This window comes from Lynx canadensis, chromosome B2 (genome assembly GCF_007474595.2).
Source record: "Lynx canadensis isolate LIC74 chromosome B2, mLynCan4.pri.v2, whole genome shotgun sequence".
Taxonomy (NCBI): Eukaryota; Metazoa; Chordata; class Mammalia; order Carnivora; family Felidae; genus Lynx; species Lynx canadensis.
Window position 1 is genome coordinate 58,893,717 of NC_044307.1, and position 23,269 is coordinate 58,916,985.

The 23,269-nt window shown below is 35.5% G+C and overlaps 1 protein-coding gene across 1 annotated transcript in view; it reads right to left on the minus strand.

Annotated features, from left to right (window-relative positions):
• Window positions 1-23,269, minus strand: part of EYS (eyes shut homolog) — a 1,650,074-nt gene that overhangs the window by 1,019,985 nt on the left and 606,820 nt on the right. The window contains exons 19-20 of the mRNA XM_030315776.1: window positions 1,939-2,113; window positions 932-1,010 (exon numbers count right to left, since the gene is read on the minus strand). Coding sequence (XP_030171636.1) covers window positions 932-1,010; window positions 1,939-2,113 — 254 coding nt within the window. The remainder of the gene's footprint in view (window positions 1-931; window positions 1,011-1,938; window positions 2,114-23,269) is intronic.

Sequence of the window (23,269 nt, forward strand, 5' to 3'; positions counted from 1 at the left end):
ATTTAAATAAAATATCCATAGTCTCACAATATTAGAGGCTCTTTTTAGTCCTTTTACTTCTTTTCTTTACTATGTCAGACAGAAAAGATTTGGAAGAATGTCCCATTATTCAGGAAGGCTCACAAGTTTCTCATCTACCAAATATGATCCTAAACTTCAGGTAACCGACATTTCTCAATAAATGAGGCATAAAATACCATGACTCAATCACATCACAGATTTCTGAAAACTGGTAAACAGATCTTGAGAGTGTTACAGGTATTGGTGTTCTTTACCTGTACCACCTCTTGGCACATACATCCATTATCTACTTTCTTCTTGTGATATCTGGATCAATTTAAACTCCTCTCATCCCTAGACATCCACAGACACCTGTGAGTCTCAAGACCAGAATGGGGAAGGTAGAGGGCAAAGCATAAGCCTTTTGAGGCTTCTTTTGACAATGACCACTTTCAGGAAGTAATTATTACTATTTTCTAAAATTTTTAATGTTTATTTATTTTTGAGAGAGAGAGAGAGACAGAGCATGAGTGGGGGAGGGGCAGAGAGAGCCGGAGACAGAATCTGAAGCAGGCTCGAGGCTCTGAGCTGTCAGAACAGAGCCCGATGCAGGGTTCCAACTTGCAAGCTGCGAGATCATGACCTGAGTTGAAATCAGATGCTTAACCAGCTAAGTCCCCCAGGGGCACCCCAGGACTTAATTATTGAGGGATCCAGATTGTATAAATTGATGATAACAAGAGATAGAGGAGGAAAACTGAACAGAAGCTGTGATTTTTCATTCTGTTTAGAACAACGTAGAAATTCCAAAGGAGAAAATTGAAAGAGCAGTCAAATCTTTAATAACTGTTCATTAATTTGAAACCCATAGCAAGTAGTTTGGTTTTTATTTTAAATTACTTTAGATTTAATAAAAAAATATGAAACTTACATTAATCTTGATCTCACATCTTGAGCTAGTCCATTCTGTAACACATGAACATTGATATTCAATAATGAGATCTATGCATCTGAAACACAGAATTAAATTTTTAAATAATTAAGAAAATAAAGTCTAACTTCAAGGGAGTTTCACCATTTAAAGTTTTTCTTTTCTAGTTACTGTAAAAAAATACATTCCCATAAGCAACAGAAGGCAGAGTCTGTTCCTGGTTTCTTATCCTTCAAGGTGACTGGACTGAGAGAACGGATCAATTTTAATTTTTGCCGTCTTCCCCATGGCAATGTAAAGAAAGAACAGTTTCAAAGATAAACAGTATGTCTAGAGTTCATGTAGGGAACTGAAGTCAGCTATGGCCAAACTGCATTGCAATGAGCTACCCATCCTCATCCTCTCTTCCCTGTTTACAAGGTCAGTGGCAGGACTAGAAAAGAAAAATATTGCTGCAGAGGCAGTCTGGTGCATCTATGAGCCATTCTTCTTTGCCACCTGCATCTCCTAGAAATATCCAGGGTCTCAGTTTGCATAAACTAATATTCTATCCATGAGCAGGATGGTCACTATACAATTCCATAATGTCAAACAATACCTTACATGCACATAGGGATGAAAGAACCAGTCTACTTAGGGACATTTTAAATACTAAGTGTGTGGCATTATCCCTTCACAGAGCAAATAATAGAATGTCTCATCATCTTACCTTCTACTTCTATTACTGAAAGCAGTTACCTTTAAGTATATTAAAGTCCAATTAATCCACATTTATTGAAAATTACTTTATGCTAATGAGCAGAAGTAAAAGAAGGGCAGAGATAATGTATCAGTACACTGCATTAAGTAAAACAGGCAGCATCTGTCATCTTAACTGTGCTTAGCTCTTGTTTTATGAAAGAGCGTAATTAAAATTATCTTTATCAACTTTCCCTTGACATTAAGTCTTAAATATTGTGATTTAAATTTACTTTCGGATTTAATAATAGAAAAATAAAAATAGCAACCTTCCATGTAGACAAGGATTTGAGAGGCAATCATTTGCATTTGCTTCACAGTGTGTTCCGGAAAAGCTACTCTTGCAGTCACAGGTACAATGATTGATGCCATCAGTGCCAGCTCCATAATGGAGACAGGGCTTTGATAGACCTTCATCTATATTTACTTCATTACAATTGATGCCTACAACAGAAGAGACAAGACAAAACATGAGACCATTTAAATGCAAAACTCAAAAGTTTGTTCATTATGGTAAATGTCACCAAGAAATGAAGACTCCATCTCCATAAAGGTAATTTGACACATTGTAGCAAAGGAAAACATTTTTCAAGGTTAAACATGTTTAGAGGTCTATGAACTTGCACACTACTAATTTAATGTAAATGAGAAAAACAAAGCACAAGCTTAATCGACTTAATATTTTTTTTTAGTGTGAGGTATTGCTTATTGAGAATATTAGAGAAGTAATGAATTATATCAAGTTGTCACTGTAAATAGTAATCATAGTTTTTTTTTAATAATGATTCTTGACAGTTTAACATTTCTTACCGACACAAGTTAAGAAAGCGCTTGAATTTTTCTAAAATTGGTCTTGGTGAATCTGTTAACGGACTGTCTGAGATTTCTAAATGCAACCTAATTTTGGTGAAATATCTAGTGTTTTCAAAGGCTAAGTTTTAAATATTTATTAAGCACCTACCATGAGTTACCTCTGTGATCAACTAGGGGCACCAGACAAAAAAAAAAAGGAAAAAAAACCCACAAAAAAAAAAGAAAAGAGAGTGACACTGTTAATCCAGAAACGTGACGTCAGAGGCAATATTTATAATTAGAAAACATCTGGAAAACAACATAAACAAAGCTTAATGGAAAGCTAGATTCTATTTTAGGTTTTATGTGTGAGAGATACTAGGAGAAAGTAGAGAGACAAGGTAAAAATGGTTGGAATAATCTTTTAGTCATTGTGTCCATCCCTACTGAGCACCTAGCTACCATTGATTGAGCACTTCTTGATGCATCAGGCCCTGCGCTGAAGCTTTTACATATATTACCTCAGTTAATGGTCATCTAACCAGGAGGCAGATATCATTAACTCTAGCTCACTGGTGAATAAACAAGGGTTTGGAGAGTTTTAACAATGTTTTCAAGTCACACAGGCCATAACAGTAGACAGGGATTCAAATCAGTCTCCTGGAATTATGCTTGTGATCATTAGTTTAAATGGACAATTCTGCAACTATTATGATATGTGCATAAGCTACTGTGCTGAGTAATACAATAGACACTGTTAAAAACAAGACAATAGACCCCAAATAGAATCATGTCACCAAACCAAGACTTAATTACAGTTTCAGCTCTCCTAGAAAAGGAATCTTAAACCAGTCAGTCAGGAATCACCTGATTGGCACTAGTTAGGTAGTCTGCCTGATAGACCTCTGTCATGCCCTAATGAGTGCAATAATCAACCTGCTTTCCTGCCTAGAATAACTTCCTAGTTTCTGCTCCCTTTAGGACATAAAAGTCTTTCATTTTGTATAGCTCCTCTGCTCCATTCTATGTATTAAATGGATGCTGCCCATTGGAATCAATTTTGGGGCAAAGTAGCTCTCAAAATTTTTAATATGCCTCAGTTTATCTTTTAACAGTTCCAATTAAAATTGTCTCTAATAGCCAGAAACATAATATTTAGCTGAGAATAAAGATAAGCTTATTAAACACGTAGTTATCATAATGCTTATAAACAGATAGTTATAAATAAGCTAGCTGGAAATAAAGAGGTTATAAGTAAATAAGTTTATTACAATGAAGAAAATAATAATAATAATAATAATAATAATAATAAATAACTGATACTTGGAGAACTTACTTTGTGCCAGGTACTGTTGAGAACTTATATAGATCAACTCATTTAAACTATAATGATTTTTTGATATGGAAATTGGTCTTCCCATTTTAGAGAGTAAGAAAATAAAGCGCAAGATCTCACAGCTAGTAAATGGCAGAGTTCATGCTGTTAGCCACTATGTTATACCATCACACCACATCTTAATATGCAACAGTATGGTGTCTATCCTAATGAGACAGGAAACTGAGTGCTTTGGGAATTTAAGAAATGAAGTAATTGAGTCCATGTCTGAAAAAGAGGATCAAGAAAGCTTTGATGTTTGTGGAGAAAAGGAATCTGAGAAAATTCAGATAAATAGTTTGAAAGCTTACATTCTAGGTGAGTTAGATATCTCAGCATTTGTTTGCATATCAGGAAAAAAAGTTGACTATTGGCAGATAGGCAGCCATTTCACAAAGTGATATCATAACTTAACTTTACTATATATCTATATCTATATCTATATCTATATCTATCTATATAATAGTAGAATTATCTATTCAAGTTATCTAATCATATATATCTATATACATATCTATATATATGGCATATATACCATATATAGAAGATTGTCAGTTTTCAAGTCAAAATTCTATTACATAGTGGTTACTTTTTTTTTTATCATAAATGTTATTACCTAAATAGAACTTTGGATATTAATGATGTTATAAAAATAATGTGTGTAAATTGGTCAAATCCACAGCCATATTTAAAAGGACTATAAAAACTTAGGTTCAGAATATGGATTACATAAGCATTATAGAGCACATTAGGCTATTAATAATAAAACCAAAAACGGACTGGACCCCCTTTCCTAAATCTCAGTGGCTCATGTCACACAGCTCCATGACCAAGGGGAGCATACCCACTTTACATTATCTTCATTCTGGGCCCCAGGTTAATGGAATATCTCCTACCTGGGACATTGTCATCATCGTGGGACAGGGAAAAGGGCACTTGGCAAACACATACTGGTTCTTAAATCTCCCACCTACATTTCATTTGCCAAGTCACATGAGAAAGCCTATGGTAAGTGGAATAGGCATTAGCGGTCTTCCACAACGGAAAAGAACAGATATTTATAACAACAGTAATTTTAGTGAAGACACATTAGTCATTGATTAGGACATCACAGGTTTATTGAGATGATCAAGTAAAACTATGTATTTAAAACAACTAGTCCAGGGCCTGATACATATTTAACACAAAATAAATATCATTTTCTTGACAAAAAATCACAACTACATTGTATAAAACAAGTGATTTTGGTGTTTCCAGAGGTATCTTTCTAATTAACATGACAAGTAAAAAGTGTCTCTGTGGGACTATGTAGAATATTGGCAGAATTGGTGACAAAAATTTCAGTTAAAAAGAGATGTTCAATTCACCAGAAAAATGTGGTGCAAGGGGTAAAATGATAAAAGGGAATTTGGCAGGATGCATCTAGCATCTTAGGAATGCATCTTAGGAATTTTTCATTCCCCTACTGTTTTATTTAGTAATTATAGTATTAATTTGACTTCCTAAGTAACTTCCAGAGAGAATAAGAATGTAATGATTAGCTGACTTGGACATTCTTGTCCCTATAAGCAATTTTTTTTTCATTTTTAACACCATAATCCTTCAGCACCGTGTAGATTGTGCCCTTTTTTCACCTCTTTAATTCATTATATTCTATCCTTACCCTTGACTACTATGCTGTAGTTACACTGAACTTATGTCTCCTCAAAGACTTTGTTCCTCTTCCTGGCCCTCTCTTTTCCTAGATTTCACACAATTCATTCCTTCACTTTCTTCAGGTGTTTATTCAAATGCCATTTTCTCAGTGAGGCCTAGTTGACTACACTAGATAAAACTGCATCCCCTTCCGTATTCACAATCACTGTTATCCTAATTTTAATATTTTCCCCCATAGCAAATAAAAATATGTTCATTTGTGTTTTTATTTTTGTCTACTCTTCCCATTACAAGCTTAACTCCAAGATGGCATGAATTTTGTCTGTCTAGTTCAATGCTTCCTTCCTTCAATTCATTGTGGAGTGTGCATGTGTGTGTGTATTTATATTTTGCTTTACACATCATTTTTGTTTTCATTTTTCCTCAGAAGTCTTTGACTCTTCCCGAACAAGAACAAAACAGTTCTTGTGAATCTGGGGAAACTGTCAGTCCTTGGAATGGTGAGAATCAGAATCTGGAATAAAATGATGTCTCTGAGGTGTGTGCCTGAAAGGCATGTCTTATCTGTGCAGTCGAGGGGAATTATTTAATGGAATCTCTATTTTTCCCTACCTTCAAACAGAGAAGAATTCATGACAAGTTAAAAAGTAATAAAGGTGTGGAGAGTGTTAGACTTTGGTTTAAAATGATCTCCCATACATAATTACCAACATTGAGAAAGAAGGAAATACTGTTGTTTGTGACAACATGAACTTTCAGGGCAGTAAGCTAAGTGAAGTAAATCAGACAAAGACAAATATTGTACCGTATCACTTACATGTGGAATTTAAAAGAAAGAGAGAAAGACAGAAAGACAGACAGAAATAAAAGAAAGGAAGAAAGAAAAAGAATACAGAAAGAAAGAAAGAAAGAAAGAAAGAAAGAAAGGAAAAGAAAGAAAGAAAGAAAGAGTCAAACCCACAGAAAAGTAAGAAAAGCAGTTGTCAGGGGCTGGGTGTAGAGGAAATAGGAAGAGGTTGGTAAAATCACGCAAACTTTCAGCTATAAAATGAATAAGCTCTCAGGATCTAATGTGTAATAACATGGTGACTATAGTTGATAATATTGTATTGTATAATTTCAAACATGTTAAGAGAGAAATATTCTCTTAAAAACAGATAAAAATTCTGAGGTGTTAATTAACTACATGGGAGACTCCCTTTATAATGTACACTTGTATCAAATCATCATGTTGTGCACTTTAAATAATCTTACAATTTTGTCAATTATACCATAATAAAGCCAAAAATAGAAATTGTATATTACCACCATAAATGGAAAAACATTATTATGTTCAAGAAATGAAAAACAAGCAAAAAAAAGCAACAAAACATAATTGTTAACCCATCCAAACTTTAAATTAGTCATCTTCAAACTATGGATCAAAATATCTACATTGTTGCATAGTTGGGAGACTTACAGAGAGTACATATACATTTCTAGCAGCATGAAGAAGAAAAGAAATGGTGTTTATAGTAACTATTATTATAACAGTAGGTTCATTTATTTTCTTTACAGTATTCGAATCTGAATGCTTTGACATTGTCTCCATGAATCCAAGCAAATAAAAAAGAAATATTATTAGTATTTGTTAGACATTACCTAAGTCTTGCTCAAAATCTCAGTCTTAGTTCTTTGCCTACTTTGCCTTATATGCCATATACTTCCTACTACTCTTCAATGTATCCAACACAGATTTATTGAGCATCTATCTATTTGGGGTCAGTCATAGTTCTGAACTCCTTCCATACTTAGTTCTCGTTGACCTGGTATGTACTTTCACAGCATGTGTCCATCACAGTGTAACAAAAATTTTCCAAGTAATTTAATGAGAACATTATGGGTTTCATTTGACCAGAGAAGAAACATCACAATTTTTTTTTTTTTTTTTTTTTTTGCTATGCCTAACTTCTTTTCTTTTCTGCTATCTTGCTGTCTGCTTTGGGGCTTACAAAGCCACAAAATATATCTTAGAATAATAGTTCTATAGTTACAAAATATCAATATATCTCTAAAGAGACCAAAAGATTATATAGTTTTTAAATATTAAGAAAAAATGAGAATTTTATAGGATTTTACTTATTTCTTTTTCTTGGGATCACAGGTTGATTCTTAATCTGTTTTTTTTTTCAGCTAACAATATTTCTAGACTTAATTTTTAGACTATGCTATCTTTTTTAAAAAGTTGGACAGGCAAAGGAGTGATTCAGTGGTTATAGAAAGCTATAAATGCAACAGAGTTGCATAAACCAGGAGTAAATGGTATACATACAAAATTAAGAAACTAAGAAAACAAATTTACTAACATTGATGGTTGACAGCACATAGTTGGGATCACATTTAAAAAAAAAGTCTGCTCTCTGTGCCAGAGACTCCCAGCTTTAAAGTCATTTTATGCCCTGAAAAATATTTTTAGTAAGAATAAACTTTCAGATGTAATAGGTTTCCATACAGTTCTAGATAAAGATTTGTGTATTTGTGAATACACTAGATCTTATTTAAAATCATTTATAGAATTTCATGCCACACATCTTCTGCCCAGTGAAGTTTAAGTGCTTTTAACATACAACCCATATTATCAATATTATTTCTTTGGAAAGAAATGTTTTAATTTTGGCAAACATATCCACAACTGACAAGTTTATATTTGGATTATTTTCAAGTATTAGAGTCCTGAAAAACATTAGAGTCCTTTATTTCATTAATAGCATAGACAACTCCTTTTCTAAGCAGAGTATATGATACCTTGTGGAATTTGGAAGACTTCCCATGCCCCTGTCTGTGTCAAAACCTTCTTTACCAGACTGTCTCAACATGTGCCTCTGTACTGAACATTTTCACAGTAGAAATTAAAGAATCCTTTAGAGAAATAAGCCATTAAAGTATATGAACTGAGAAATGTGATCAGTAAAATATTTGTATGCATAGACAATGTTATAACAGAAATAATATATGCAAATATCTATCTATCATCATCTATCTATCTATCTATCTATCTATCAGTCATCTATCTATGTATCTATTATCTATCTATCTAACAAACTTTTCTCAAGTCTGTATTCCTTGTCTTACTTTCTCTCTAAGCCCTCTTCACCCAACTTTCTCCAACTGGTCAGTCTTACATGTTGGACAAGTTTTCCAAAATGACTTTTCTGATTCCTAATCCTTTTCATTTATGTTATCCTAACAAAATACTTAACCATCACTTTAGTGTCTCCTGAAATAAACGTAGTATTTTTAGCCTAAAACTATTTTCTCTGGGTCAATCGCCTTGCTTACCATTCCTCTGATGCTAATAACTACTCTAGTACCCTAGTTTAGAAACAATAGAATTATCTGTGGAGTTAATATATATATATATATAAATTCCCATATTTGAATCTCTGGGGAGTATGTCTGACAAGCTGTATTTTCAAAAACATCTCTCCAGATATTTCCAAAGCACAGGCAGATGTTATGAATCACTGTTTTCATCAAACTAGATTAGAATTAAATATTATATTTTCCTATATCTATGTTTACACCCTGATAGTTCTGCCTGGAATGTTATACCCTTATCTGCTTATTGGAAGTGTGATTTTACCCAGGCCCTCTTAAAATTCTAACTCATTTTTAAATGTTTTTTTAATGTTGCCTAACAAAAATTAGCTAACAACTTTTATCAGATTATCCTTAAAGTATACTTATTTGAATTATTGTCTTATATTCCATACTTAATGATTGAGGACAGAGATCATATCTACTTATTTTTACTTCATATAAAATTCCAAAAACAAAACTTCTCATGTTGTCAATGATCAGTCTGCTTATCTAATGTTGAAAATATCCAAATTATGATGACATTTTAAAAATGATTACAACAGACATAATAGGATGATACATATGAATGACCTAATAAATTAATGCAGAAACACAATACTCACATAATCAATGGACTTAGTAATCAATGACTTTGGAAATTCAAAAGGACACATCTAGACATTTATTTATTTATTTATTTATTTGTTTATTTAATTTAGAGAGACAGAAGCGGTGCGGGGGGAGGGGGGAGGGCAGAGAGACAGGAGAGAGAGAATCCCTAGCAGGCTCTGTGCTTACAGCAGGGCTCGATCTTAGGAACCAACCCAAGAGATCAAGACCTGAGCTGAGATCAAGAGTCAGACACTTGACCGACTGAGTCACCCAAGTGCCCCTATTCTTCTTTGTTTGCACTTAAAAATGCACCAGAGACTGTGAATTGGTTTTGCAACTTTAGTTCATTATAGTATTAATTTTAACCAAAAAAGTATGACAATTATAAATAACTAATTTAAGCACGTATGAAATAAAGTCTTCCATAGTCTTATTTCCCAGAGATAACCATTTGGAATAGTTTGGTAAATATATTTCCAATTGTTTTAAGTATAGTATGTTGGTACTTCTTTGTCCAATGTTGTCAGTAAATAGACAAACAGCACCAACACCTTTACTAAGAGATCAGAACTCAGGCATAACATTCTAGATTACTGCACCAGGCAAACCACTAAGTAGCATATTTTACCAAATAAGGACGAGAGTAATAGAAATTGCAGAGAACAGGAAGATGTATATCAGCTATAGTATCAAAAACTGCTTCAGCGGCAGAAGTTATAGTTCTTTCCAGTCATCACCCTCTTGTATATTTACTCAGAAAAAAAACAGACACATCAGAATTTATGGGAAATATTTTTCAGATGAAGAATATTTATTTTTGAAAGTAGTTGTGGTTGACTGTGGTATATGAAGTAATGAGCATCCCAGATCTTTGTTCAAAATAAAGGAACTCATTTCTCCTGCTGCTGGAGGTGTTGCTTTCCAACAGTTTGGATGTGAATTCTTCCCCATGAATTGAATTTTCCTTGGCTAAAGGGAATTGCCTTGCTCAAGTTTGGGCTCTCTCACTGGTTGTTATATGGTGTATGAGAGTGACTCAATTTGGGTCAACTCTGAAGGATGCTTCAGCATGCCTGGGTGATTAACTGAGGCTTCTGTTATAACTACCTGTTAGTTCAACATCTTTCTTTCCCAGTCCTACCTTGTTTCTCTCTAACAGGTACTGTTGTTGAAAATATCCCCAAGAAGTTCCCTGCATGTAAATCTCAGTTTCATTTTTGGGAAGCCTGACTTAGGAACATTTTTCTAGGAAATGAACTTTTCCTTCACAATATTTGGTTAGAAAAAATAAAAAAAGTGTTGAAGGTAAATAAATTATAGTTATTAGCAAAACAAATATCATTAATGCAAAAATAAAATTATGTGATTTTAAAGTTTGAACCTTCAAATGCCATAAAACAAGTATAATTAGATTTTATATGTTGATCTCAAGAGATGCCCTACAGTACTATATGTTGAACTTCTGAATAAAAGTACTAACATATTAGGTGTTGGATTAAACAAGGATGGCTTAAGCATTTAGTTAACAATCATTTTGCTACTGTTCTCGTTGTGAGGAAAGATTTTATGGAGATGATGTTTAACCCATGTTTATTTTCAAAAGCTCTCCCAAGAGCTTTTACTGATGCTTTCTTTTTCTATCTATAACTAGCCCAAGATTGGGCAAGGAATTTTAAAATTCATTATAGTGGTCCTTAGAGCTTTGGGCATAGGACAAGTATCAATAAATATTTGATGATAAAAATGATGATGATAATGATGCTCATTTGAATCTTGTCTCTCCTTATCTTTTTATACCTCTTTTATGAAAAGAATGGAGGCAACTCTTCAATATCAGGTCAGGATTAAATGAAAGCTTCTCTCTCTTAGACTTCATTACCACAGGAATGTGGCCTGACATTAGAGTACTTCATAGTTCATTGGAAAAGTCATAAAAACAATTACTACACCATTAGGAGGAACTTTTAAAGAGGAGATTCAAAGTACCCTTCACAGAATTGCTAAGACAAGCAAAAACAATATTCCAATTCATGTATGTTGCTCCCTTATTGTTTTTAGATCATATCAAATGAAGAAGTCAAGAAGCATGTGAAATGAGCCATGTATTTAATTAGGCAACTATGTTGAGAGCTTTGGAAAAGTGAGAAGTTGTTCAAGGTGAAGGTATGCAGTGTATATGTAAATGCAAATAGGCATATGAGGATAGATTAAAAGTGGAAGATATCACACAAGAGAAAGTGTTAATATTCATAACAAAGTGAGAGAGATAAGTCAGAGTCCTGTTCTAATGTATAGATAATCATTTATTATCTCAGGTGTTGACTGAAACGAACATGTTAAAATATTGTCAGAACTTATGAAATTCACACATATATACCTTGGAGGACACACTTTAAGAATGATTATTGGAGGCTAGTCTGAATGAGTGCCCAGAATAGCCTACATGCACTTAGTGTGTGTTACTGAGTATCAGCAGACTGTTGCACTCCATCTTCCAACTCATAAGGCTAAGAACTGAGATCATTAGGATTAACTTTATGGTTTATTATATATAGAGATAATTGCATACAACTCTTTGTTTCTGATTCTGCATACCTTATTCAATCTACTTCAACATCAAATTCTTATTTTATCTTATATGCATATCAAAATCTTTACATAGCAAAGAAAGTACTTCAGTAGACAAAACCGAATATTATAAAAGGGCCATAAAAAATAAGTTTGGAAAAGAAAGAGATTTTGTAAAAAGAATTGTATTTTAGGCTACTTGTGTTTACATTTAATGAAAATAAGAAAAAAATAACTGAGAAAGAATATCTTGATATGATTAAAATTTGAATATGTGACAATTTCATTTTAGATAAACATGGCTGATACTCAATGGGATATACTGACACATGACTAGTGTCAAAACATTGAAAAGTACATGTAGTGTTGCCTCAGTTGGTTAAGCATCTGACTTCAGCTCAGGTCATGAACTTACAGTTTGTGAGTTCAAGCCCCACATCAGGCCCTGTGCTGACAGCTCAGAGCCTAGATTGCTTCAGATTCAGTGTTTCCCTCTCTCTCTGTTCCTTCCCTACTTGCACTCTGTCTCTCTCTCACCTTGTCTCTCAAAAATAAATAAATTTTTTTTTTTAAAAACTAAAAAAAAGAAAAGTCCATGTATTTAACCACCCAATGTGACGCACATTTCTTGGCTGACCCAGGCTCTCTACTGACTATCCAGACTTCACCTCTGATAAGTAAGGGATGACATGTGGTGCAGAAACATTAGGGTGTGCTTGCGTGCTTATATCAAACTGATCATTACATAATTTTATTATGACCTCTGAAGATAAATATCATAAATACATTTTCAAAATCACCTCATATAAATAAAATGACATTTAGTTAAATTTTGTTGAATTTCACTAAATTGTAATTTTTTGTATTTGGTAGCAATCAGAAGAGAACCAGTCCTTTAATGCCTTTAGTAGGCCAAATTATATTTCTATGGAGAGGAAATATATCTTGAGCACTTGAAATATTTCTTTAATAATTAAAAAAAAAAAGTAAGATTAAAAGACCTACAATTATGTGACTGGCAGCTGACAAATGGAAGCACTTTACAGAGTCCTGGGGCTGTGAACAAAATGTGTGACATTTTGCAATGCATGTTTCTCTTATTTCTGACAAATCCACCAGGAACTCCACCAAGGAGATCAATGAAAAGCTCAAAGTTTTATTCTTCATTTGAATGGGCCCTAAATCCAGGGTCTTGATTAAATTTAAAGATTTTGTTTACCTCATACCCTCCAGGTTATGCACAGAGACATTCTGACATCAAGACTGATTTAGGTTCTGTGAAGCAATCTAACATATCAAAGAGAAACACTGCGGGAAAACAAAGCAGACCAACCAGTCCCTCGGCCCAAGCTGTGAACCAAGACAGAGTAGAAAATAAATGTTCCTGATTAGAAACAAGAAACCTGTTCAGCTTATAAAATTTGGGGGTTCTTCTTTAATAATAAAAAATGCAATAATGACAATAACAATAAAAATGCAAAATCATAAAGAAAAATCAGGTACAGTAACTTGGAAGAACAACTTCTAGGTGAAGGTCCCTAAAGGTCAAATCAATTAGCTTCATAGTAAACTCATCTGTACTCGCTATTATTTTTAATACAGAGCTGCACGGAAAAAAATGAAAAATTTTCTAAATAATATTATTTCTACTATTCTCCATATGCCTAATTCCACAATTTACTTAAGTGGGAAGTATACTTTAAAACTAAGTCAATTTTGGAGGGAGCCAAGATGGCAGAACAGCATGGAACTTTTTTGTGTGTCTTGCGTCCATGAAATACAGCCAGACCAACATTAAACCATCCTGCACACCTAGAAAACGGATTGGAGGATTAACACAACAGTCTGCACAACCTGAACCACAGAATTCAGCAGGTACACGGCATGGAGAGGTGAATTTGGAGAGAAAGAAGCCATGGAGGGAAGGGAGCCTCTTCTGTGGGTGGAAAGAGGATGGAGATGGTGTCGGAGGGAGAAAACGGGAAAAGCACCCCTCCCCAAAAGCAGCTGGAGAGAAAGTGGATAATTGGAAACAGCCACAGGGACTAAACTAAAAAGGGAGAAAGGAGAAAGGAGAGGGCTTAAATTCCATTAAGACTGTAAACAAGGGGAGCGCAGAGTCTACAACTCCACAGCTTGATACCTGGAGGTGCTCTGGTGGGAAGGGTGAATCCTTAGGAGCACAGTGGGGTCCTGGAGGTTCTTGGGCCACACGGGGAAAAGCATTTCCACTGCTGGAAGGACACTTGGTAGAGCCTTTTGAGGCCACCTGGTCCCAGCAGACCCCAGAGAACGGCCACATTTGCTGGTGCTGGAACAAGGTCAATAAGGGTGAAACCTGGTGCCAGATGTGTGTTGGATTTTCCATTATCCCTGAAATGCTGCTGCTACACTATCTCACAAACTTTTTCTGGGCGGGCTGGCACCTGGCTGCAGTCTCAGGGCACCAGCAGCAGCAGGGTCCAGCAAGCCTCCCTGGGTGCAGCCAACATTCAGCCATTGCTCATTTGGCCATTGCTCAGTGAGACCCTCCCACAGAGCAGTGGAACGGATCAAAGCCACAGTCCTTCAGAAGTAAGGGGCCGGGGAAAACAGCAGCATCTGAAACAAAAATTGGGAGACAGGTACTGTCTGGGGCCTGTTCACGGAGAGTGAAAAAGTGGGGAGTGGACAAAACCTGAAGACAGAGGATGGGTGCACGATTGCTGATCCGGGAAAACAGACTGGGTAGCCTTGTGGTGCAATTTTCACTGCTCCCGCACCTGAGCATAGGCACCTACCAGCACAGCAACAATACACCCCAGTAAGATAGCAGCGCCATCTAGTGGAGAGCGGAGCCATTACGCTAAGCCCTGCCCAAATGGGCCAACTTCACTCTTCAAGAACACAAGTCTCATAGCCGGCTTAGTTTATGGACTATAAAGCTCTACAAAGACTGACTTCTAGGGGAAAACGAAATAATTTCAGTCCTATTTCAATCTGTTAGAAAGTTCATTTATGCAATTTTCTTTCTTTTTTTTTCTTTTTCTCTTTTACACTTTTCTTTTTCTTGAATACAGAAAAAGAAAAAATTCCTTTTTATTTTCAATTTTTATTAAAAATATTTTTCTTTAATTTTTATTACTATATTTTTTACTTTTCTGTAATTTTTTTCACATTCTATTTTACTTCCATCATTTTATTTTAGTCTACATCAGTGTATTCACCTTTTCAAATTTTCAAACAATTTCCTTTCTATTTCTTTTTCTCATTCTTTTTCCTTTTTTCTCTTTTTCATTTCTTTTCTTTTTCTTGATTGTGGAAAGAGAAAAACTTATTTTTGACCTTCAATATCTATTAAAATATTTTTATTTAATTTTTTACTGTTTTTTTGCTATTATGTAATTTTTTTCAAATTCTATTTTACTTTCATCATTTTATTTTAGTCTACTACAGTGTATTCACTTTTTAAAATTTTCAAACGATTTCCTTGTTTTCTTTCTTTTTTAAATGTTTTTTCTCTTTCTTTTTTTCCTGAATACAGAAAAAGAAAAAATTCATATTTATTTTTAATTTTTATTAAAAATATTTTTCTTGGGGCGCCTGGGTGGCGCAGTCGGTTAAGCGTCCGACTTCAGCCAGGTCACGATCTCGTGGTCCATGAGTTCGAGCCCCACGTCAGGCTCTGGGCTGATGGCTCAGAACCTGGAGCCTGTTTCCGATTCTGTGTCTCCTTCTCTCTCTGCCCCTCCCCCGTTCATGCTCTGTCTCTCTCTATCCCAAAAATAAATAAAAAACGTTGAAGAAAAAATTTTAAAAAAAATAAAAAATAAAAATAAATAAAAATATTTTTCTTTAATTTTTTTCTATTATATTCTTTACTTTTGTGTATATTTTTTCAAATTCTATTTTCCCACATCATCTCATTTTAGTCTACTTCAGTGTACTCGCTTTTTCAAATTCTCAAATGATTTCCTTTATTTTCTCCCCCCCTTTTCTTTCTCTGTTCTGTCAAACAACTTCTGACACCTAGACCAAAACACACCTAGTATCTAGCTCACCTATTTGATTTTTTTGTGTGTGAGTGTTTTTACCTTTTAATTTTAATATTTTTAATTTTATTTTTTTAATTTAAATTTTTCTACCTCATTAATTACTTTTATCCCTTCAAAACGACAAAACGAAGGAATTCACCCCCCAAAAAAAGAGCACAAAGAAATGACAGCCAGGGATTTAACCAACACAGAGACAAGCAAGATATCTGAACCAGAATTTAGAATGATGATGATAAGAATACTAGCTGGAGGCAAAAATAGATTAGAATCCCTTTCTGCAGAGATAAAAGAAGTAAAAACTAGTCAGAATGAAATTAAAAATGCTATAACTGAGCTGCAATCATGGATAGAGGCAGTGACAGCAAAGATGGATGAGGCAGAACAGATATCAGTGATATAGAGGACAAACTTATAGAGAATAATGAAGAAGAAAAAAAGAGGGAGATGAAGGCAAAAGAGCATGATTTAAGAATTAGAGAAATCAGTGACTCATAAAAAGGAACAACATCAGAATCATAGGGGTCCCAGAAGAGGAAGAGAGAGAAATAGGGGTAGAAGGGTTATATGAGCAAATCATAGAGGAAAACTTTCCTAACCTGGGGAAAGACACAGATATCAAAATCCAGGAAGCACAGAGGACCCCCATTAGATTCAATAAAAATTGACCATCAACAAGGCATATCATAGTCAAATTCACAAAATACTCAGCCAAGGAGAGAATCGTGAAAGCAGCAAGGGAAAAAAAAGTCCCTAACCTACAAGGGAAGACAGATCAGGTTTGCAGCAGACCTATCCACAGAAACTTGGCAGGCCAGAAAGGAGTGGCAGGATATATTCAGTGTGCTGAATCAGAAAAATATACAGCCAAGAATTCTGTATCCAGCAAGGCTGTCCTTCAAAAGAGAAGGAGAGATAAAAAGTTTCCCAGACAAACAAAAATTAAAAGAGTTTGTGACCACTAAACCAGCCCTGCAAGAAATTTTAAGGGGGACTCTGAGGGGAGAAAAGATGGAAATAAAATACATACATACATACATACATAAGTAAATACCAAAAGCAACAAAGACTAGAAAGGACCAGAGAACACTACCAGAAACTCCAACTCTTACAGGTGACATAACGGCAATAAATTCATATCTTTCAGTACTCACTCTAAACGTCAATGGACTCAATGCTCCAATCAAAAGACATAGGGTAACAGAATGGATAAGAAAACCAGATCCATCTATATGCAGTTTACAAGAGATCCACTTTAGACCTAAAGGCACCTTCAGATTGAAAGTAAAGGGATGGACAACCATCTATCATGCTAATGGTCAATAAAAGAAAGCCAGAGTAGCCATACTTATATCAGACAATCTAGAGTCTAAAATAAAGAGTGTATCAAGAGATGCAGAATGGCCTTCTATCATAATCAAGGGGTCTATCCACCAAGAAGACCTAATAATTGTAAACATTTATGCACCAAATATGGGGGTACCCAAATATAAAAATCACAAACATAAAGAAACATAAAGAAACACATTGATAGTAACACCATAATAGTAGGAGACTTCAGCACCCCACTCACAGCAAAGGACAGATCATCTAATAAAAAAATCAACAAGTAAACAATAGCTTTGAATGATATATTGGACCAGATCGACTTAACAGATATATTCAGGGCATTTCATCCTAAAGCAGAAGAACATACATTCTCTCCAGTGCACATTTGACATTCTCCAGAATAGACCACATACTGGGACATAAATAAGCCCTAAGCAAGTACAAAAAGAATGAGAACATACTGTGCATATTTTCAGACCACAGCGCTATGAAGCTCCAAATCAACCACATAAAAAATTTGGAAAGGTAACAAATACTTGAGGACTGAAGAACATCCCACTAAAGAATGAATGGATTAACCAAGAAGTTAAAGAAGAAATTAAAAGGTATATGGAAGTCAATGAAAATGATAACACCACAACCCAAAACCTTTGGGATGCAGCAAAGGCAGTCATAAGAGGAAAGTATATAGCAATCCAGAATTCCTAAAGAAGGAAGTATGATCTCAGATATACAACCTAACCTTATGCCTTAAAGAGGTGGAAAAAGAACAGCAAAAAAAAAAATCCAAAACCAGAAGAAGACAGAAAATAAGAAGGATTAGAGCAGAAATGAATGCTATGAAAACCAAAAAAGCAGTAGAACAGATCAATGAAACCAGAAGCTGGTTCTTTGACAGAATTAACAAAATTGATAAACCACTAGCCAGTTTGATCAAAAAGAAAAAGGAAAAGACCCAAATAAGTAAAATCAAGAATGAAAGAAGAGAGATCACAACCACCACAGCAGAAATAAAAACAATATTAATAGAATATTATGAGCAATTATATCCCAATAAGATGGGCAATCTGGAAGAAATGGACAAATTCCTAGAAACATATACAGTACCAAAATTGAAACAGGAAGAAATAGAAAATTTGAACAGACCCATAACCAGTAAGGAAATCGAATTAGTAATCAAAAATCTGCCAAAAAACAAGAGTCCAGGGCCAGATGGCTTTCCAGGGGAATTCTACCAAACTTTTAAAGAAGAGTTAACACCTATTCTCTTGAAGCTGTTCCAAAACATAGAAATGGAAGGAAAACTTTCAAATTCATTCTATGAGGCCAGCACTACCTTGATTCCAAAACAAGACAAAGACCCCACTAAAAAGGGGAACTATAGACCAATTTCCCTGACGACCATGGATGCAAAAATCTTCACCAAGATATTACCCAACCAGATCCAACAATACATTAAAAAAATTATTCACCACGACCAAGTAAGATTTATACCTGGGATGCTGGGCTTGTTCAATATCCACAAACAATTAATGTGATTCATCACATCAATAAAAGAGAGGACAAGAACCATAAGATCCTCTCAATAGTTGCAGAGAAAGCATTTGACAAAATACAGCATCCTTTCTTGATAAAAACCCTCAAGAAAGTAGGGATAGAAGGAACATACCTCGAGATCATAAAAGCCATATAGGAACAACCCAACACTAATATCATCCTCAATGGGGAAAAACTGAGAGCTTTCCCCCTAAGGTCAGGAACAAGACAGGGATGTCCACTCTCGCCACTGTTATTCAACGTAGTATTGGAAGTCTTAGCCTCTGCAATCAGACAACACAAAGAAATAAAAGGCATCCAAATCGGCCAGGAGGAGATCAAACGTTCACTCTTTTCAGATGTCATGATACTCTATATGGAAAACCCTAAAGATTCCACCAACAAACTCCTAGAACTGATTCATGAATTCTGCAAACTTGCAGGATGTAAAATCAACGCACAGAAATCGGTTGAATTCCTATACACCAACAATGAAGCAACAGAAAGAGAACTCCAGGATTCGATCTCATTTACAATTGCACCAAAAACCATAAAATACCTAGGAATAAATCTAACTAAAGAGGTGAATAATCTATACGCTGAGAACTATAGAAAGCTTATGAAAGAAATTGAAGAAGTCCCAAAAAAAGGGAAAAAAATATTCCATGCTCCTGGATACGGAAGAACAAATACTGTTAAAATGTCGATACCACCCAAATCAATCTACATATTCAATGCAATCCCTATGAAAATAATACCAGCATTATTCACAGAGTTAGAACAAATAATCCTAAAATTTGTATGGAACCAGAAAAGACCCTGAATAGCCGAAACAATGTTGAAAAAGAAAACCAAAGCAGGAAGCATCACACTCCCAGACTTCAAGAGGTACTACAAGCTGTAATCATCAAGACAGTATGGTATTGGCATAAAAAGAGATACTCAGATCAATTAGAGAACCCAGAAATGGACCCACAAATGTATGGCCAACTTATCTTTGACAAAGCAGGAAAGAATATCCAATGGAATAAAGACAGTCTCTTCAGCAAGTGGTGCTGGGAAAACTGGACAGCGACATGCAGAAGAATGAACCTGGACAACTTTCCTACACCATACAGAAAAATAAACTCAAAATGGATGAAAGACCTCAATGTAAGACAGGAAGCCATCAAAATCTTCCAGGAGAAAGCAGGCAAAAACCTCTTGATGATGGCCGCAGCAACTTATTCAACACATCTCTGGAGGCAAGGGAAACAAAAGCAAAAATGAACTACTGGGACCTCATCAAAATAAAAAGCTTTCCCACAGTGAAGGAAACAATCAGCAAACTAAAAGGCAACTGACAGAATGGGAGAAGATATTTGCAAATCACATATCAGATAAAGGGTTAGTATCCAAAATCTATAAAGAACTTATCAAACTCAACAGCCAGAAAGCAAATAATCCAGTGAAGAAATGGGCAGAAGACATGAAGAGACACCTCCAAAGAAGACATCCAGATGGCCAACCGACACATGAAAAAATGCTCAACTTCACTCATCATCAGGGAATTACAAATCAAAACCACAATGAGATACCACCTCACACCTGTCAGAATGGCTAACATTAACAACTCAGGCAACAACAGATGTTGGCGAGGATGTGGAGAAAGCAGATCTCTTTTGCACTGCTGGTGGGAATGCAAGCTGGTGCAGCCACTCTGGAAAACAGTGTGGAGGTTCCTCAAAAAATTAAAAATAGAAGTACCCTATGACCCAGCAATTGCGCTACTAGGTATTTATCCAAGGGATACAGGTGTGCTGTTTCGAAGGGACACAGGCACCCCAATGTTTATAGCAGCACTATAGACAATAGCTAGAGTATGGAAAAAGTCCAAATGTCTATTGACTAATGAGTGGATAAAGAAGATGTGGTATATATATTCAATTACTTGGCAACCAAAAAGAATGAAATCTTGCCATTTGTAACTACATGGATGGAACTGGAGGGCATTATGCTAAGTGAAACTAGTCAGTCACAGAAAGACAAATATTATATGACTTCACTCACATGAGGACTTTGAGACAAAACAGATGAACATAAGAAAAGGAATACAAAAATAATATAAAAACAGGGAGGGGAAAAAAACAGAAGAGATTCAAAAATATGGAGAACAAACTGAGGGTTACTAGAGGGGTTGTGGGAAGGGGGATGGGCTAAATGGGTAAGGGGCCTTAAGAAATCTACTCCTGAAAGCATTGTTGCTCTATATGCTAACTAATTTGGTTGTAAATTAAAAAAATAAAATTAAAAAGATAAAAAAATAAAAAATGATAAAACTAAGTCAATTTCATCATAAAACTAGAAATCTACGATGAAAAATATCTATTGAACCCACTGCTCTCATATTTAATTTTCTAACATTAAAAGTACTTTAACTGATGTGCTTTTTTAATCCTTAAATCAACACTATAACATTTTACTCATACAAAAGGTTTAGGCAATGGATAATGAGCTGCACACCAATTCATAGTTTGGTAAATTTTAGTATAGTTTCTGGAGTAGCATTTTAAAGACTATATGTCTTAAGTATTTAATTTTACAATCCAGTTAAAATGCAAAGTCAGGTGATAATTATAATGCTTTGTGTTTTTTTATGGCAGTTTATGATTTACAAATAAATTGCATGTGTCCATTTGATTTAATCTTTAACCAAGCTGTCAAGTTGATGTTATCCACAGGAAACAGATGAGGCACACTGAGAGCTGTACCGCTGAGTGACTTTGTCCTATATCAAATAGTCATAAAAGCCAGCTTCGGATTGATGTCTTCTGATTTAAAATGAGTGGTCCAATGCATGTTATGTAGGAATCTGAGTTTAAAGGTATAAAGATACAGTGGTGTTCTGGTAAATGTTTAACAACTTGCTCTTAGAAGAAAAAACTATTAGGGGGAAAGGTCTTCTTTATAACATTATCTAATTCCCCTTGTGTAAATCATCCCATTTTTAAAATTTCAATTTAGCAAAGTTATGTCAGCCATCTCACTAACTTCATAAAAATTTAATATTCAGCATCCATAAGCCAGTGTGAGAAGGCTTTATCACACTACAGGAAAGGTACTTTCCTGACTGTTTTCTTGAAGTTGATTAAGATATTAGAGAAGTGGAAACACGTGTATAATGGATGAGTAAGGCAATCCAGATGGTCAGTTATGGAAGTTGGGATGTGGCACTAAAATGAGAAAATCTGTGTAATGTATGTGTGGCAGAAACCGTTCCTAACATGTTATCAGATATTATCATCATTATTGAGCATAATGGGGCTGAGAATTAAAAGGTAACTTGGGGGAGTATTTACACTACTATGAGTATGAAGGTCATAAATCATTTTGTTAAAAAACTCATTGAGTCTTGGAGGAGGGGCCAAGATGAGGAACAGCATGGAACATTTTTTTACATATCTCATTCCTGAAATGCAGCCAAATCAACACTAAACCACCTTGCACACCTGGAAACCTGATTTGAGGATTAACACAACAATTTGTACAACCTCAACCACAGAACTCAGCAGGCACACAGTGTGGAGTGGTGGACTGGGGGAGGGAGAAGCTGGGGAGGGAAAGGAGCTGTTTTTGCCTGTGGAAAAAGGACAGAGATGGCAGGGAGAGTACAGGAAAAGCAATCGCCACAAAATAGCAGCTGAAGAGAAAGTGGAAAAGTGGATACAGCCATAAGGACTGAACAAAAAAGGAAGAAAGTAGAAAAGAGAGGGTTTAAGTTCCATTAAGACTCTATAAGCGGGGAGCACAGAGTCTGACCTTTGCAGTTTGATATCTGGTGGTGCTCTGTTTGGAATCCCCAGGAGCAGAGAGTGAGGACTGAGGGGTCCTTGGGCCACATGGGGAGGGGGGTTCCCCTCCTAGGAGGACATTTGGTAGAGGCTATGCGGTCACCCCACAGGCAAAGGTCCTAGCAGACCCCAGAGAACAACCACATTTGCTGGTGCTGGAACAAGGTCATTAAGGGTAAAGCCTGGTGCCAGATATGTGTTGTGATTTTCCATAAAACCTCAACCACTGCTGCTACAAGATTGCACAAACTTTTTCTGGGGTGGGCTGGTACCCAGCAACCGTCTCTGGGCATCAGTAGCAGTGTGATCACCCAAACGTTCCTGGGGGCAGGATGGCACCTGGACATTGCTCAGCAAGACCCTCCCTCAGAAGGTCTGAGTGGGTCAAAGCTGCAGTCCCTCAGAAGTGAGGGGTTGGGAAACACAGCTCCATTTGAGATAAAACTCAGGAGGGAGGGGCTGCCTGGCAGACTGATGGCTGGGTCATGGACACTGTAGAAGTGGGGAGTGGATGGAAGCCAGAGACAAAAAA